Source organism: Cheilinus undulatus, linkage group 8 (assembly GCF_018320785.1).
Source record: "Cheilinus undulatus linkage group 8, ASM1832078v1, whole genome shotgun sequence".
Taxonomy (NCBI): domain Eukaryota; kingdom Metazoa; phylum Chordata; class Actinopteri; order Labriformes; family Labridae; genus Cheilinus; species Cheilinus undulatus.
The window spans coordinates 14,912,908-14,931,781 of record NC_054872.1 but is presented as its reverse complement, the minus strand read 5'-3'; the positions used below and the strand labels follow the sequence as shown (position 1 = coordinate 14,931,781).

The 18,874-nt window shown below is 39.4% G+C and overlaps 1 protein-coding gene across 3 annotated transcripts in view; it reads left to right on the top strand.

Annotated features, from left to right (window-relative positions):
* The window catches only part of znf407 (zinc finger protein 407), a 273,869-nt gene that overhangs the window by 108,327 nt on the left and 146,668 nt on the right, over nt 1–18,874 (top strand). For all 3 annotated transcript variants that reach the window (XM_041794053.1, XM_041794052.1, XM_041794054.1), the window contains one exon: nt 6,769–6,843. In XM_041794053.1, coding sequence (XP_041649987.1) covers nt 6,769–6,843 — 75 coding nt within the window. The remainder of the gene's footprint in view (nt 1–6,768; nt 6,844–18,874) is intronic.

Here is an 18,874-nt window from a genome sequence, read left to right as displayed (position 1 = left end):
TGGTCTTGCCTGCATTTCTTCAGCTGCTGTTCATCCAGCCTCCCTCGTTGTGACAGGAGATTTATCTGGTTTCAGAGATCCAGAAAATTTGGCTCAGCTCAGTGGACCCTGACCCCCAACAGACATTCGCGATCACCTGATTGCAAACAGCCTATTGGTGGACAACAGTTGCATTTTAAACATTGTGAGCCAAGGTTTGACAACAAAACTCTGCATTACTTCTTCATACTCTGAATCCATACGTAGCACCTGCAGCACAACATCACCCTAATCTCTTTGTTGTTGTGCCACTATTTCTGTATTCAATGCCTACTTTAAGGAGGAAAAACTTCACACCACTGTTATGCCTCTGTGGGTTTAACGTTGAAGATGCAGATGCAAAGAGCTGTACATTTCCCACCTTGAACTGGAAATGTGTGAGGGGCTGCAGATTGCTATTTTCTTTATTTTTGTGATACCCCTTCATTTTTTTGGAGGCTCAATGATATTGACTGGCATACAATATCCAATGTTGTAATTGGGTTACTTTTAAGGCCCAAACAGGTACTCATATGATTATAAGTTCCCAGGAATAGACGTTTCAGCCTTTCGGTCAATGCCTCTGATGGCATGTAGAAGTTTTAAGGCAACTTTGAGTGTGGAGATGTCTGGAATAAATATGCAACATGGCAGACATTTGTACTCTTTACCTTCTGAGGTTGATAATTGAAACCTGAGGAAACCAGCTGATGGCAACTAAAGCAAAAGTTGGCAAAGTATGTCATGTCTAACCTGACTCTTTCCCAGCATGCCTTTGGGGAATGGGTGTGCATGATGTAAAGGGGTGTTGGGCTCCTGATCGTCTAAGCTGAGCATTGCTTGGGGCCTTTTCTTAGATCTCCCCTTCCTTCCGGACCTGTAGATGGGCCTATCCAGGAACACCATTAGGCAAATGAAGTTGTTTGTATCAAATATTGACATGTTATCTCTTCATCATCAGGCGGCGGGAGGGGAGAGAGAGAGAAAGATTGTAACTGTGGGTAATTGAGCCGTGTCTCCCCTGCTTATCGGTAAAGCTCCGGCACGTCACGGACCTAACGAGCTGTGGCGCGCCGATTAGTCTGAAGGGAAAGTCGAACGTGAAACACCAGAGCCTCCGTCTTTCTTTTTCTTCTTCTTTTTTTTATCATATCTGCAATGGATATTATGAGCCTCCCTGGAGGGCAGAGGCACAGCCTTATTAGTTCAATTCATGGGGGGGAAGAGAATTGATATGGATGAATGGCATGTTAAAGTATCCCTTTGTTACAATAACCATCAAGGCTGATGGTTCAGGCTGATGATGCAGCCCAAGGCAGCAGGACGACAAGCTGAGGCCTTGACCTGGATGGCGGAGGATGCGCGCACACCAAGGGCAGGGGGCTGATTACTCACTGCCTTAAACAAATGGATTTGCCCCTTTAACATTTAGATATGGGATCTTTTTGTGTGCGTAGCCATGAGAAACAGGATGCTTGTGGGTGTCTGTTTTTGTGCTTTCATTTGTCTGAATTTGTTTGAGAATTTATTTCTCTGTGTGTGTTTGATGACTTCTTTTTTCCCTTCAACATAATAAGAACTAGTTTGGGTGAATTAGACAATCATATTCAGAATAGCTAATTATAAATGTGTTATCATCACCATTTGTGTGCAAAATGGGTATTCAGAATTTTCCATTTGTGCATACTTATTTGCAACCGTGCATGTTGTTATTGTGCAGTTCTGTGAGTATTGCCTCCATTTATGTGTGTTTGTGCATGTGAATGTGCATGCAGCCTGTGCCAGGTGCCTCCACGGGGCATTACCCATCCTGCACTCGTGCCACTCTGAGAATATTCTTGTAAAAAACTGGCGAGATGAGAATCTCACAACATGCCAGTTTGATTTGTACCCCTCGCTATCAAAGAATGCTAATTAAAATCATATTTTGCATATGTCTTGTCTTTCATGCGCATATGCAAATCGCCCCTGTTGCCTTTCAGCACTCTGTAATTAGGTTTATGAAGGACAGCTGTAATACATAATTAACAGAAATGTTTGCAAGCTCTTTTTTTCTCCACGTCTAAACACCACGACTTAAACAAGCATGCATGAAGGGTTTCAAGGCCGCTCTTTTCTCTCAAATTTATTGATTAATTCTTTTACCCCACCCTCTTAGAAATATCTTAATTATGCTGTTTGTTTATTTATAGATGATGCCGTCAGTCAGAGACGCTTCTAGTGGGCCTGAGAAGCTCAGCATTTTGATCTTGCCTTTCTCCCTGATTGGAGTTTACAAGATTTAGTCGTATGGTCGCTCCCAGTTAAACTCCAAGGCAACGTTCTGGACGGCTGGATGGATTGAGTTAGAGAGGATTGAGAAAATGTAGAGTGATGATAGCGGGGCAAAACAGCGGAACATGTTTGAATATTTATGTGGTGGTCTTAGTTAGCGTCGGCCTCAGGGGCCTCCATGACGGACGGGGCTCTGGGGGCCATGATGGGATGGAGGAAACAGCCGTGCGTGTGGGAGTCCAGACGTTGGAGGTGGGGGGTGAAAGCTGACACAGTGACATAAATGGTGAAATAATTATGCTTTTGCTTCATGAAAGACTGACTCCTAAAGTTAGAAGGAAAGGCGCAGACGGGCTCGCCGGAGAGAAAACAGAATGATGATCGACTTGGAAGAAACTGAAGTGAAAACCTCCAGAACAGAAAAAAAAAAAAGGAGGAGCTACACGTAGGAGGGACTGAGTTTGTGCAGTGACAGTGCCAACCGCATGACTGTCGCTTCGTCTCCCTCGGCCTCTTTCATGTAGCTCCATCCTCAGCTCTCAGATGTGGTCATTGTCTCTCAGCTGCACAATAATGGGAAGTGATGGGTGCTAAATGAAAAGGCCAGGGGATGAAAACACTGGTGAAGCAGCTTGGATGTCAGAGTAGTTAGTCCTGTCATCCGTTCATTATGTTTTCAGATGCTGTTTAGGAGACGCGGTAAACTCAGGGCCCTCGACAAAGTCAGGACATTGTGGTCACCGCCGATATGTAGCCGGGTATTTTTGACTGCGTGTGCGTGCAGCTGCATGAACTCTACATACACTGGCATTTCAATCCTCACACGTGTGGACATATTTACTTGACACATTGATGTTCAGCATGTGGAACCCTTTGGCTTTAGTCTCCCTCCTCCATCTGACCAAAAAGGTGCCTGTTAAACAAACAAACCCAAACTTCATACCCCTCATGTGGCTGCAGAACTTTGATACATATAATTAAAGTGTCTGTTTTGCTTGTCTGTTATCTATTAAAAGAACAATAGTCCTTCCACCCAAAACCTGTTTATGACAGATTATATTTGAAACTAAATGTCACATTGAGTTTCCTAAAGCTAAAAAACAAAAACAAAACAAAGACAGCATCTCTTCTGTTTTACTGTTTAATGTTCACTGTTATTCATTCATTTCACTGCACATGATTGCAGGCTGTCTTCCAGCTTCACATCCTCCCGCCCTTCTCTTGTAATCAATGACAGATTTTTTGTTTTTGTCCTGCACACATGTTTTCTTGTGATGCATTTATGCTTCAGATTTCCTACAAATAAGCAGCAGAGCTCCATTGTCAAACTTCCTACATGTGTTTCATTCAAAGACAGTAAAAAAAACATGAATACAGTCTCAGTGATGTCACCCACTGCTTTCTGACGAGGCGTCATGAATCCAAACAAATACAATACCACATTGGAGTATCTCCACCTTACTTTCAAGATACAAACAAAGGGGTGAAGCTGAGTCATATAACTCGCCCACCAATCAGTCTACTTTATCAAACTCATTATTTAATCTTTTACATAACTTTTAGCTTTAAAATCTTATCAAACTGATGTTTTATTCAAGGTTGAAGATTAACACACAAAGTGAGACATTTCTACACCCATGCGGCAGCCACAAAAAGTTTACCTTTACCATAATTCACATCAAACTTAAAACAATGAATACCAGTACGTGGTATCAGAAAAAAAAAAAAAAAAAAATTTGTAAAGGTAACTGACGTCCGGCCCGAAAACACATGTACAAATCAGAGAGCTCACACTCTTTTGCCTGTTCTGCCCTATTCGCTGTTATTTAAAATCTAACTTTTATTGGAAAAGTAGGGATTTTCCTGTGTGAAAACTCCATCATCCAAGCATGAATTATAATTGTGTTTAGTTGAGTTATTTGCTTTCATGAAAACCCACAGAGCAAAGTCAAATCAGGCACTATTTATTTAACATGAGATCAGAGAGTCAGGTTTGAATATAGCTAAGATCCTTGAGCCGAATACCATGGGGCTGTAACAAACAATTATTTCAATCATCGATTCATCGGATGATAATTTCCCCGATTCATCGATGAATCGGATGTTTTTTTCTTTTTCTTATTTTCTTTTTTTACATTTAACTGCTTTTTTGAAAACAGAACACAGATATTCAAAAGCTGTTGAAATGTGAAAGTCTAAATACCTGTATTCTTTAAGCCAAAAAGTAAACTACATCTGTATTAATTCTGTTACATTAAATAACTAATATGCCACAAAATGAACACAACAAAATTAATAAATGATCAAATTTTAAGAAAATGATACACTTTAAGACTAATGACACTGGTAAATATTTTATCCCGGAAGAGTCAGATTTAACCAGTGAAGTGGCTTTTTATACATCCAGTCCAATCCAATCCAACTTTATTTGTAGAGCACTTTAAAAACAACCACAGTTGACCAAAGTGCAAAGGAGAATAATTAACAGTACATAGCAGCTCACATGAGATAAAAGAACACTACATATAAAATACAGAATCAATTTAAAAGACATTAAACATAAGTAAAATGAAAAGGCACGCATAAAAGAAATCAAATAAATAAAGAAAGTCGATGACTACTGTGTGTCAAAGGCTGGAGAAAAGAGATGGGTCTTGAGAAGATATTTAAAACAGGCAGAGAAGAGGCCTGTTTAAAGTGTAAAAAAAATCATTTTAAAATTAATCCTAAATTGTATGGGCAACCAGTGGAGTGAGGCTTAAATGGGGTAAACGGGGCCGTATTTACGTATGCCAGTTAAAAGACATGCAGCTGCATTTTGTACCATCTGGAGACGGGCGATGGAGGACCCACTAACCCCCACATACAATGCATTACAGTAATCCAGCCAAGTGGTAACAAAGGCATGGATTACCGTCTCAAAGTGCTGCTTTGAAAGAACACCTCAGCCCTCAAAGGTTATTGATATCATGATACCTTATTGTCACTTATAGCTTGACCGAGCTAACGTTAGCTCGTAAATGTTTGTTGTCAGGCCAGCCCTCATTCATGGACAGACACACAAGCTTACTCTCAACTCTGTCACACATACACAGATGACTGCTCCTCTTGCCCTGTGACTGCAGATCATTCTTTTCCATTTAAGACACAAAGTGTGGTAAATATCATGGATCACATGAATATCTGACACTCCACAGGTATTGTTTTTATCCAGTCTCATCTCATAACAGAAATGAAACTAAGGTTCTGCCTGAGTTTTTATGACAGAGAGAAATTTGAAATCCCCAGTGTCTCATCTCTGTCATGGGAATCAGCCACTGGTGAATATTTTCCCTCATTTTTTCCTCACATCATCAGATTATAATCATAGAAGTACTGAACTAAGTGAAAGTAAAGTTTATGAACTGTCTGGGTGTTATGTAAACAGCTCCATGCCACATGAAGTGACGTCATAATCGCACATCAAAAATCGATCAACAAATTAATTGCCAACACTTTTATTTATCGGTTTTTATTGATGTTATGACTTCTTTTTTCTGCACTAATATCACAGCTCATGTGAGATTGAACTGGCACAGCCTAGGTACAACTTGATCCCCACTTCCTATATCAAAATAGTGCGAAACAATGCTGTTCTGATGCTATTAATACTTATTTACCTGAGGTTAGAGAGCATTAAAGCAGCAAAGCAGTGGCCTTCAAGCACAGCTGTGGTGGTGACTTGTGGCAGGTGGCTGCATTGTTGCTTCAACAGGGAATTTAGCTGAAATTGCACTTGTTAAAAAATGTTGATTATATTGATCTGGCTGTTGCACACCCCTAATAAAACGTACGACAAAAAAAAAAAAAAAAAAACCTTTACTCATCTTACAAGTGAGAAAGGTCTGTCACATGTGTGTCCAAACTTTTTCCACTAATGGCCACATATAGAAAATAAAAATATGACTGGAGCACTCTGATATACCTCACCGTTTGTGTATTGAAGTCGTTAAAAACCAGTCCATTGTTACCATTTAAGTTGTTGTCTCCGTTTAGTCCTGAACAAAAAGCTTATCAATGATTTTTCCCTGTAAAAATGTTTGTTTACATGATCAGCAGCACTACAGAGTTAAAACTAGGAAGTGCAATAAGGTTAAGCACAAGCTTCATGTTCTACTTTGGACCATGTATCATGTTATTTTCAAATTTGCTAAACTGGTGGGCCAGAGTTTGGACACACATGGTTTATAGAGCCCAAACGACTTTTTAACCGTCCGTAAACATGGTTAATTCAGCATTGAAAGACAGGACCTAATGGGGATTTGTCCTCTACTACAGCCAGCTTTAAGTGGATATTTGAGGATCTGCAGTCTGCTCTGCGTCATTTTTCAACACCTCAGATTGATATTTGGTGTTGTTTCAGTACAGATTGATGTATTACATTGCTGCTTCATATTGCTCTGTAACAAACCCATGTTCTTTATGTGTTTTTTCTAGATGGGCCTTTGTGATGAAGAAACACCTCAGCACCCACCTGCTGGGAAAACATGGAGTTGGCCAGCGTAAAGAGAGGTAAATAAACCTGAGGAGCAGCACCCAACACTATGAAATAATTAGCTTTCCAGTAAAAAAATGGACACAAAAGCTTTAAAATCCTCTCAGATTTAGATATATTCCCCCTATCCTGATTCCTGACTGCTGAGTCTTTCAGCTTGTTTTCAGGAGACTAAAGTGAAAGCTACAGCAGCCAATTAATTTTAGATTTTCAAGGATGACTCCTACAACCCCTATGGAGGTCTGCAAGTTATTAAGCAAAAAAGTCCCCACTAATTACAGTAAATTTCAAGTTAAATATAACTTGAGATCCTCCCTTTCCCTAATGAGTTAAATGGCTTTCACTCAGTCCGTCTGTCTCTGTCTCTTGCTTACATCCCTTTTTTCTGTCAAACTTTATCTTCCTCCCTCCCTCATCTTACTGTTGGCTCTCCCTCTTGAATTAAGGATGAATGATGTTTCTTTTACCATTTTAGTCTGCGTATGCTTGTGTGTTTCTGTGTATGTGTAATGTCTCCCGCTTGGCCCTGTCTATCAGAAGCAGAGCCCTGCTGTCAGTGTGAGTCGTCTATGCGTGTGAAAGAGAAAGATGAGGAGATGAAGTTGTGAAGCCCCCCCCAAGCCCCCCCACCCTGACAAGCCAAAACGAGACGTTAAACACCTCTCAATCTGTCAAGCGAGCTGCTAAAATAGAAACAGACCCGCTTTTTCATTACTGCGCAACCAAAATTGATACTTTTGACAACATGTGGTATTAGAAATGACAAGTGGCTTCAGATATGGAAGTGAGCAGCCCGACCAGATGCCTCTCCATCTCTCAGACGTTATCCACTAAATTCCTACTGTCAGCTGTTCATCTGGATTAGATGGAAACAAATCCTCATATCCTCAACTGCGTCAACTTTCCCTTTCGTACACTTTTTCTGCGTTGTTGGATGTATTTACCTATGGAAGCTAATGGAGCTCCATATGAAGCTGACAACAGCGTTGGATGACACTCTGTGCAGGGATTTACTGTAAACCTATGATATCCCAGTCAAATATTCATGCTTCTGTTGGCATGAGCTCACCTTGAAAGACAGAACGAAAGTTTTTGAGCAGAGAAGAAAGTAAAGGGACAGATACTTTGGCTTTCTTTTACTATTCTAACAAAGTGAGAGGGTCAGACATATATCTTCCCTCTGGCAAAGCTGATAACTTTCCTAATCCTAACCCAAACCCACTAACCTGCATTTTAAAAAAGCACAACTCATGCATGTAGAAAACTCTGTAACAGTGTTCAACTAAAATGCAACAAAGCAGCTAGACTGCTCAGATAAAAAAAAAAAAAGAAAAAAAAACAAGCTTTTTCATTGACATTATGCCCACTATCACAGTGTTGGTATCATGCCTACTATGAACAGAGCAGGGACTGCTACAGGCTGATGTAGCTCTGCTGTGTGCTGCTGATGACTTTTCGGCCAGAGATATACTTGCAGTCCACTATGAGTATGCATATCATTGCAGTGTTGGGCCCAAGACGAACCAAGTTGATATGTTGCAGTTCACGACTTGTGTTAAAGCCCCAGACAGGCTGACAGAGACGCTTTGCAAAGAGAGCACACTCGCTGTATGTTGCTGTTATCATACACGTTGAACCTGGAGAAGAAAGTATTAACACATTGCTCCTCTTCATGTTTATTACACTGACACAAATTAGGCTTCTTTTGTAGGTATCATGATGACCCATGTGTAGACCTTGAAATCATAAGGTTTTATGGCTACAGGGGCTGACTGTTTAAAGTGATGTAGGAGGAAAAATCATAATTCAAACATTGGGGCCAGAGTGTGGCCCCGCCCTTTAGTGAGAACTCAAGCTTTTGATAACTTTAGATCTCCAACTTGTCAAGAAAGCTGGAGTCAATCAGTTGAAATCCCTTAGACTAGTTGGTTAAATTGTGAGACCTGTAAAGTGTCCCCCAAAAAAGCCAAAGTAAGGTTTATGCCACAGCTGCCCTAAATTAACAGCATTGGTAATTACCAAAATCGTTGTTTATGTTTCTGCAATGGTTAATACACCAATATGTAGAAGCTCTTTAACCGAAATGATATTTTTAATGCTAAAATATAATTATTATTGTTATCCATGAATTTTCAACTACACTGATTTACAAAAAAAACTGAGAAAAAAAAATAGTAAAGCACATTATTATTTCTTGATTAATGTGTCAAATTATAGTTATTTACTTGCATTCCTGAACAGAAAAATTAGTTTTAGTGTTTGAATGTTATGCTTGATTAATTACTCACTACTCAGAGAAGCCCAGTGAGCCGGCTCAAATTTGGGTATAAAAAGGTGAAATCAGTCTGAAATTCCTCATTCCTGTTCAAAATGGTGAAACGTGGAGAGCTCACTGAAAATTAAAGAGTCCACATTAAAGCACTTCATGATGCTGGATGGTCTCTGAGACAAATATGACAGGTGGTCTAATACATTTGTTAAGCACTGTATATATCAAGCAGACAGCAAATTAGTTGTTTGTCTGCACATGATACATAAGTGAACTGATTTTTTTAATGCATATAGCTCAAACTTTGTTGAGCCCTAAAAAAATTGTTTTTGGCCCATGTGGGGTCATTTTATGATGGACATGCTTGACAGCACTATAATATTTCATTTCCCCAGGGTTGAAGTGTCTTTGAATTATGATTAGTTTGGAGCATGCTAAGGCCCCCACATCAGCATTTCATTTGCTAGAATAATATAAAAAAAAAAAAAAAAAAAAAGATTTGCTTCAGTTTCAATAGGGTCCTCACTCCAAGGTCAGTGCTTGGGCCCTAATAAAAATACTTTCTGTATATATATATATATATATATATATATATATATATATACAATCAGACACAGACATAACAACAAACAAAATACAACAAACAGCAATGAACCTGGTTCTTTGAGGAAGCAGCAAAGGACCTGTGGATCACCCAAAGTCAGGTACCAGCAACTCATGGAGAAGGTCAGGTATGGGGGCTGTTAGTGCCCATTTTCAGTGCAAAACAACAAAGGATCCAAAACAAACAAACAGCAAGAACAAAAATTATTCATGTATCCTTGCATGCATTTCATCTTATAAACATATAGTGTACACATACCTATAAACATTGGGTCAAAAATATAAACAAACCTGGAAGGGATCTAGTCAAACCCATAATGAAATTCATATTAATTCATTAAACCTCAGTCAGATATCTAAGTACTTGCCAAGGCCCCTCTTTTCACAGCTGACAAAATAATGCTCAAATTAACTCCTTGATCCCTGCCCAAATCTTCAAGAACTGATGCTTCTTGCTCCATAGATAAAAATACTTAGAATAAGAACTGTGTTACAGTTCAACCTGTGACCATGTAAACTCGTGCATCCATGGCTGTTTTAATCAGTTCAGGTTTTCATTAAATGCATATATGATGAATATTTGTTGACGTTATAATAGAAAAATAAACAATGATATAATCACAGGAACTCCAGTTTTCATCAGCTGCTGTTACAATGATATCTATGAACCCAGTCAGCTGAATATCATTAGTCAACATAATTGCTAATTTAATCAGCACACCAAACATGGATTGAAAAAATGTAGAAACACAGTGCAGGTGGTCAGTTCTGACTAGTCATCAGTCTGAGCTGACCTGATGCTACTATCGATTAATGATGGTAGTATTATGTTAGTTCTGATGTTGATGTCTCTATTTTTGTAGTTTACATCCCACACATTAAGTAGTTGTACGACCTGGGCTCTCTTGTGTGCCCTCTAGTGGAATCCTCTACTAACATGCATCCTGTAAGGGCAGCTATATTTACAAGAATGCTCATGATGCAGCCGGATGCATACATAAACAAAAGCTTAAACAGTGAATATATCTCCAGCCTTTCAAGCTTATAACAGTGAGCACAAATTGTACCTTCCCATTCCTGCAAACTGTCATCAAAAGATCATTCTCTCCTTGTTTTTCTCTTTCTTTTTGTTGCGCTTGTTCATGCACACTTAAACACATGCCTACCATACACACAAGCACACACTCATACACTCACTCACATGCACATATACTGCCTTGCACTAAGAGGGAGGACAGCCACAAGGTTTGTTCTATTTAAACCTGTAAAACACGGTGTCATCATTTTTCTGACAGTCCTGCAGACAGAATTTATCTCATCATTAATTAACCATCATATTTCCAACACAGTGCAGCTTAATTAGCACAAGGTCATTGGGGAGGGCTTATTAAGTGGAACAAATTTGGGCAAGTGTAAGAGAGGAGGCAGAGGACGGAGGGAGGAGGAGACGGAGAAGAGAGGGAGAGAGGTGGGATGACAAAGAGATAGGCAGAGAAGGGAGATGAAAGAAAGAAAGGAAGAAGGGAAAGGAGAAATGTATGGAGGTGTATGTGTGAGCGGTTTAGTCTGTCGTGAGAGTGCCGGCTCAAAGATTGATAACTGGGCTGGTTTTCAACACCCAGATCTGCAGACTAGGACGGCAGCTGAGGGGGAGAGAGACAGACAGAGGGGAAGGATGGGGAAATATGTGTATGGGGGTATCTGAACCGGCAACTGGGGACCATTGAGGGGGGAGAAGGGGTGTTGGGAGGCAACAGGGACTGTGGGGGGGAGCCAATTGCAAACATATGCTGGCTGGCAGGCGGTAGAGAGATGGATTGCAGTAGGACAGTGTCAGAGAGGCAGTTTCATCACCATCTCTGCGGCCCTGTTCACCTGGTATTTTTAGAACACTGGGGAGATCTGTTAGTCAAAGGAAGAGAGGAGGAGGAGGAGGAGACCTGAGTAGCCGCAGGTAACGCCCGGCTCCACTTAGCCAGAAACGTCCTCGGGATCAAACACTACATTATTTTTGGGTGGGATCTAAGAGGAGTTCCACTGTTCTGGGTTTCAAGGGGCTGAAAGTACTGATGATTTTTGTCATAGATGTTCTATTTTGGTCAGTCAGGCTGAACTTTTTTGATCACATGGGGAAATTTGTCCTCATTTGACATTTTTTAGAGGTAAAGCACAGTGAGTAGAGGCAGGAATCACAGTGTGACAAATGATTCCATAATAAATGCTAGATGAACCTCAGCTTATTTGGTGCTTTTCTAGTTGTCTTGCTTTTTTTACACTGCAGGTTCCATTCACACAAATTCACAGTCCACATTCACACACTGATGGTGAAGGCTGCTGTTTAGAGTGGCCAGTATCATAACCTAACCCCATTCATACATATTCACGTGCTGCCCATGCAGCAGTGCGAGTAAAATGGGCTTAAGTGTCTTGACCAAGACACCACTGCACTACAATACAATAAGACATGCTACAATATCCAATCCAATCCACTTTTTATGTTTATCAAAGTGCTGCACAGTGACTACAACTTAAAACACAAATCATATCGTATCTGATTTTTTGTCTCATCTCTAGGTGTATAACGGTATTTGTATTCGTCCCGTACTGTCACGGTACGGCCGTCACGGTTCGGTGCACACAGTAATACGATGAATACGTCTGAGTGAGTATTAAAAAAAAAGTTGAGTTTTCACTTCAATCCAGGTGGCGGCAATGAGCCTAAAAGCTGCCAGCAACCGTCATTACAGAAGAAGGAGCAGTTACAATAAACAAACGAAGAAGAGTGATGGCGCGTGTGGAGTTAGAAGAGCCGCCAGCTTCATTTAAATCACATCATAGCAATGGCTAATCATATGAACTTTACCTTCAGCCTCAGAGGAGTGAGAGAAGGACTCTGCAGCTGTGCCATAGGTATAGTTATTCTCAGATTTCACACAGCTTTGTCCTCTTTATCCTCCAAGATGGGCTGTGAAAAGTTCTTCCAAACATTGTAGTAGGTCCCATTGGTTAAAAAAGTAGTCCAGTGCTGAAGTCCGTGTTGAAAATGGCCAAAAAAGACACTAATTTCCATACTTAACAAGCTAACTTGCGGTTGTGTGATGATGCGTTCAAGTTAGCTGGGAAATTTTAGCATTTAGAGAATGGGTATGAATATGTCAATATATCTGTGGAAATTACCTAGTTATTCAAAAATGTGTTTATTTATTAATATTTTTAATCATTGAAGAACTTTTGGAGGGAGGTCGCAGCATTATTTATAATTTAAATGTAATTTATTCAGCCTATTTATTTTAATACAATTTAATTAAAGAATTAAAATTAAATTTTATTTACCCGCTTCAATCACTGTACCGAAACGTACCGAACCGTGACTTCAAAAGTGAGGTACGCACCGAACTGAAATTTTTCTGTACCATTACACCCCTACTCATCTCATCTCATATCATATCTACAGCATCATGTATAATGTATCGTATCGAATCATATTGTCTGTATCGTCTCAAATCCTACCCTATCCTATCTTATCCTATCGTCTTGTCCTGTGTCCTATTGTATTGGTACATACCATATCATCTTTATTGTCTCGTATTGTATCAACTCGTATTGTAAAGCATCTACGGCATGTAGTATTCTCTCGTCTCATATCGTCTCTTATCAACTCGTATCATATTGTGTTTTATCGTATCAGATCGGATTGTGTTGTCTTTTATCATATTGCATTGTATCATATCATATCACATCCTTTTTCATCGTCTTGCATCGTATCAAATCACATCGCATCGTATAGTATCTTACCATGTTGAATTGTCTCGTCTCATATCTTATTGTGTTGTATCATTTCATATTGTATTGTACTGTATTGTTTTGTGTAGTATCACTTCATATCGCATGATATTGTATTATCGTGTTTCGTGTCCTCTCCTCTCCTCTTGCATTGTCTTGTCTTGTATTGTATTGTATCATGTCGTATCATATGGTACTTTATTGTCTTGTTTTGTATCCTATGGTATCCTATCCTATCGTATCCTATCCATCATCTTGTATTGTGGTGTCTTGTATTATTGTATTGTATCGTACCATATTTTGTAGCCTAAAATAACAGTATTTTGTCCTATTTTATCAAGTTCTTGTAGCATCTTGACCTGCCCTGTGATTGCCCTTAGGAAAACCCACACATACAGAAATAGAAAACAAAATCCATTGTAAAGTGATCGCTGTGAATGTTAAAGACATTATGTCCCCCTACCTGTAAGTTCATCTCATTATGCTGAGTTCCCACTAATGAGTGATGAAGACGATGACATCCAACACTGGTCAGAAGACTTGATTTAAATACAAGACTAATTTTAGCCATGTATATCAGTGTAACCCCAGTGGGGAAGAAGAATCAGAGGGGAGGATGCAAGAGATGACAAAATCCAACTATCTGACAGGTTCAGGGTGAGAGAGAGAGAAAGAGCGAGCTAGAGAGAGAGAGAGAGCTGAACTGTTATAAAGTGACACAACTGGGTCTTCGTCTCAGTCACACCACCACTCCTCACTGCAGGCACTGAGCAGAGATGAGGGCTTTTTGTCCTTTTGTCTGCCTGCATGTCTGTGTTTTGTTGTCTCTGTATACTTACGAGGAGCATACGTCCTCACAAGTTAACATAAACCCCGTGTTTATGATTTTTTAAAAAATAATCTCAGGAGTACACTTTTCATCACAGCTCAGAATTATGATAAGAAGTTGTCACTTTTGTTATCACCCACTTGTAATATGATACAGCGTTGAATTATCCCGCTCCTCAGTGCATTTTCATCTAAATTTATAATCCCCCTTATTTAGTTAATGGATGCACAGTGTGAGGCAGCCTAGAGGGAAAATGCTTGTATAGTCTCCAGAATCTGTTCAAGTATTCCCACTAGTTAGATTTTATTGATTTTGATGGAGTGTTGCACATCAACAATGCTTCCTCTGCTCATTCACAGGAGAATAATGCAGTGATTGAGATTGTAAAACAAAAACAGGATGCAAGTGTTATTTCTGATTGTGTTTTTTCAGCTGCGGCAGAGAATAATTGTCCCTGTGGAAGAAAAGGAAGTAAATCATGTCTAACTTCCTTAGAGTAGGAAACAAACAATAAGATACGACTTAAACATATGTGACATTGTGCAAGATTTTTATTTGTCACTTGCTCATACAGATCTGCAGAGAAATGTAGTGGCTGGTTAGCAAGGCTATGCAATAAAGCAGTCTTATGTCTTATAAATACAGTAAAATGTAGAGATATTAAAACAGCACATAAAAACACAGATTCATACATACAAAATGTGCAAAACAAATAATTTGTACACAGTGAAAGTGTCAATTATGGTTGTGTATATTGTGCATTGAATTGTGAATAAGTTATTGCAAATTTATGGTCAATATACTCTATAATCTAACAGAAAAACACATATTTTAACCAGGGCTACATGATAAATCACAATTTTATTCTCATAATTTGAGCATTTGCAATAAACACATTGCAACAGTCTGGATTCATTACAGTAAATAAGAAAAAAAAATGTAAACAAACAATGCTTTCTTACTCATCATATAAATTTTTTCTTCCTAGTAGATGACTGACTGTTACAGCCATGGTCCTTTGTCATTTTAGAAGTCATATGAAGCTCATGCTTGCTATAAACTACTCCCAGATTATTGGACTCTGTGTTAAGCTTACCCTTCGTCAAGCCTGGCCATCCCTAGTTACAGTTAGACTAGACAAAATCTCTTGTAGCCAGGCTCCTTCCCATTTGAAACAATTAAAAACAACCCACCGTTTATCTAACCTTTACATATATAATTAATTGACTTGAGTCTCATGAAATCAGCCTCAGTTAAAGAATGACTACAAAGAGACAATACAGTGTATGGGGATAACTCAAAATCTCCGAAAACCATGTTAAAACCATTTAGTATATTGGTTTTGTCTGATGCTAGTGGTGCAGCCTTAAGTTAGCTCAACTTCTGCAGTATCATTATCAACGATTTATTTTAAGCTTGTGATTGCCTCGTCGTCCTCATGGAAAAATGGTTGTCCACAAACTTTTTGGTACTTTTAGTCTATAAAATTAGCACTGTTTTTAAGAGATACACACTCAGCATCAACATGACACTGTAAAGTAATGGTCATGCCGTTTTTATAATCTTCAAGTATCAACATCAACATTATATTGTGCTGATGTTACTAGCAGACCTGCCCACAGTAATGGCCAGCTGAGTCCCTTAAGAATAAATGAGCCCTCCACAGGTGTTATTGATTAATATCAACATGTGTGTCAGAGCCGTAGCATTGGTGCTAGCCTCCTGGCTTATATTTGCCTCCTTTTGGTAAGTTAACAAGATATTGTCAGGTTTAGATGTTCCTAGGAGAGTTGCTTTGATTCTTTGTTATTCTGACATCCTGACTTTTATGCAGGCTATAGCAAGGCTATGAAGTTAAACATTAATTGCCAAATATATTCTTTCAATAGCCCCACCCACATTGTGAGTATTACCATGAAAAGAAAAAGGCTTGTTCCATTTTAAGAAAATGGTTTACATGCAATAATAAATAAAATGTACATTTTTGCTGCATTGATAAGAATGGTGAGCATAAACATTAAAACGTGTCCTTGGTACTATCTATCTAATGTTGGTAAGTTTGCTATTCTAGGTACCTAACATTAGCAGAGGATCACATAGTCCATCCGTCCATCCATCCATTTTATTCTGCTTATCCAGGACTGGGTCATGGTAGCAGCCGTCTATGCAAGTGAATCCAGACAGCCCTCTCCCCAGCAACATTTCCAAGCTCTTCCTAGGGAAGTTCAATGCATTCCCATCCCAGCTGGGATATATACTCTCTCTAGCTTCTGAGCTCTCCTTTCAGTTGGACTGGCCTGGAAGACCTCCAAGGAAAGGGAAATGACCAGGACTCACCCTGAGCAGATGCTACCACCTCTATTGACTCCTTACGATGCAAAGGAGAAGCAGCTCAACTCCTAGCTCCCCTTAGATGTCCCTCTCTCTAAGGCTGAACCCAGACACCCTCCAGAAAAATTCCTTTTGACCACTTGTACCCGCAGTCTCATTCTTTTGGTCATTACTCAAAGCTCATGAGCATAGTTGAGGGTAGGAATGAAGATCAAGCATTAAATTGAAAGCTTTACCTTAGCCTTTACCACGTTGGTCTGGTACAAAGTCTGCAATACCGCCAGTGCTCTGCCAATTGGCTTGTCAATCTCAATGTCCATTCTACCCAAGTGTTTGAACAAGACCACAAGATACCTGAAGTCCTTCACTTTAGGCAAAGACTCACTACCCAACTAAAGACAACAATCCACTATTTTCACCATATATTGTCTGTATTAGAAACACCATTGTGTTCATGTACAGTATGTTTTGATCATAAAATTTCCAGGGTGGTTATCCACAGAATCAGATCCATTTTTTTTTTTTTTTTCATAATCAACCTTCAGGTAGGAACACAGGATAAAAACCTTCCTGGATTAAGATATAGATATCTTCAGTCAATGTTGCTGACTCCCCACCTCTTAGACATCTTAAAGTAACAAGATTAAAGTCACAGTTTCATGACAACACCCAGCAACTCAAACTATCTGATTGGTGGATCAGTAGAAAAATCAGAGAGCCAACAATGGGTCATTTAGCGCCAATGTCGTTGGTGCAACAGAGGCTTTTGGGATTTATTTATTTATTCAAGAGAGACATGTTGCAAGCAGCTATAGCTAAGGCTAATAAATTTTGTTTTTATTAGAATATTTATCCTTCTTAATATCCTATATCATAAAAATGAACAGTATTTTTGCACATCACATTTTTCCTCATATTTTTCAGGCCTGGAATAAAAAAGACTAAGGTTTAAAGTAATTAATTAATTACTCTTTGATTAGAATTATAATTGTCTCTACTTAAACCTACATGAATTCACTGCATTTACTTGGAGGTGTCATTTTTAGTATTGGAGTATATACTGCAGAAAGAACTGATATTTCAGTACAGTTTTTCCAGTATATTTAAGCCCTAATTTCAATTTTTAGTTGAATTTTATTAGACTTTTTTTCCTTGTCTGCTGTTTTTTCCCATTTTCACCTTGGCGTGTGTGTCAGTGTGTGTTTCCTGCTACGGTGGGTCTGCCAGCACCTAAACCAACACTCGAACAACAAGGGAGGGTCCAGAGAGCCTGACTGACGGCAGTGACCTTGGCTCAATTGCTTGTAATTAGTTCTTTAAAACAGGGCGCCAAAAGACAACTGACCTGTCTCACATACCTGTTTTCATAGGTAATTGTTAAAACGCCTGCTATTTTCACGCTTGTAATAATAAACTCCTTGAACTAATACACTCATCACTCTTGAAACAGGAGTGCTGACAGCCCAGAAGAAAGATATATTTGTTTGAGTAGAGAGGGGGAAAAAAAGGCTCGATACAAGCAGCTGGAGAGAATGTTTTCAGTGTTTCGGGGAGATGTCTAATTGCTAAAATCTGCTCACAGTTTTGCTCAAGTGCTGTTGCTGTTTGTTCCACAGCATTACTGTATGTCTGAGCCAAGAACATTTGTACTAAAATCTCTCAGAAGAAAACAGAAAACCAGGTGAAAAGGCATGAACACAGATCCAGAAATAACTAGCATGATGCATGCAGCGCAGGTGGGATGACTCACAAAATGAAGAGAGGGATATTCAGAGCATCTGTTATTATGAGACTGCAGCGAGATTGGAAAGATTGAGTGTTTTTGACAGAAAATACACATTTGGAGTAAAAACACCAAAAATAGCAAATAAAAACATGACCTTATTTAATTGTTTTGGACTTTCATGACCTGTAATTTGTTCACTTTAAGATTTTCATAAGAATTTACATCTGATGTGATATATAGACATGTGCATTAAATTACATAACTTCAGATAAACAAAAAAAATGTCTGATGTGTTGGTACATTGATGGATCTGGCCTTAAGGTTCCAGCGACAGGATTGTTCTGCATGTTTAAATGGCAGAAGTGATATGTATTTGTAGCTCTGTTCGTTGCATTGCTGCGCCAGAGTCCCAGCTCGGCTGAGCAGGCATCTGGCTTTGCAGCGCCAGGCTCTGGGCTTGCAGCCGCGTCCCAGCATGCCGTGCAGTGCGGCCATATTGCCCCGGCA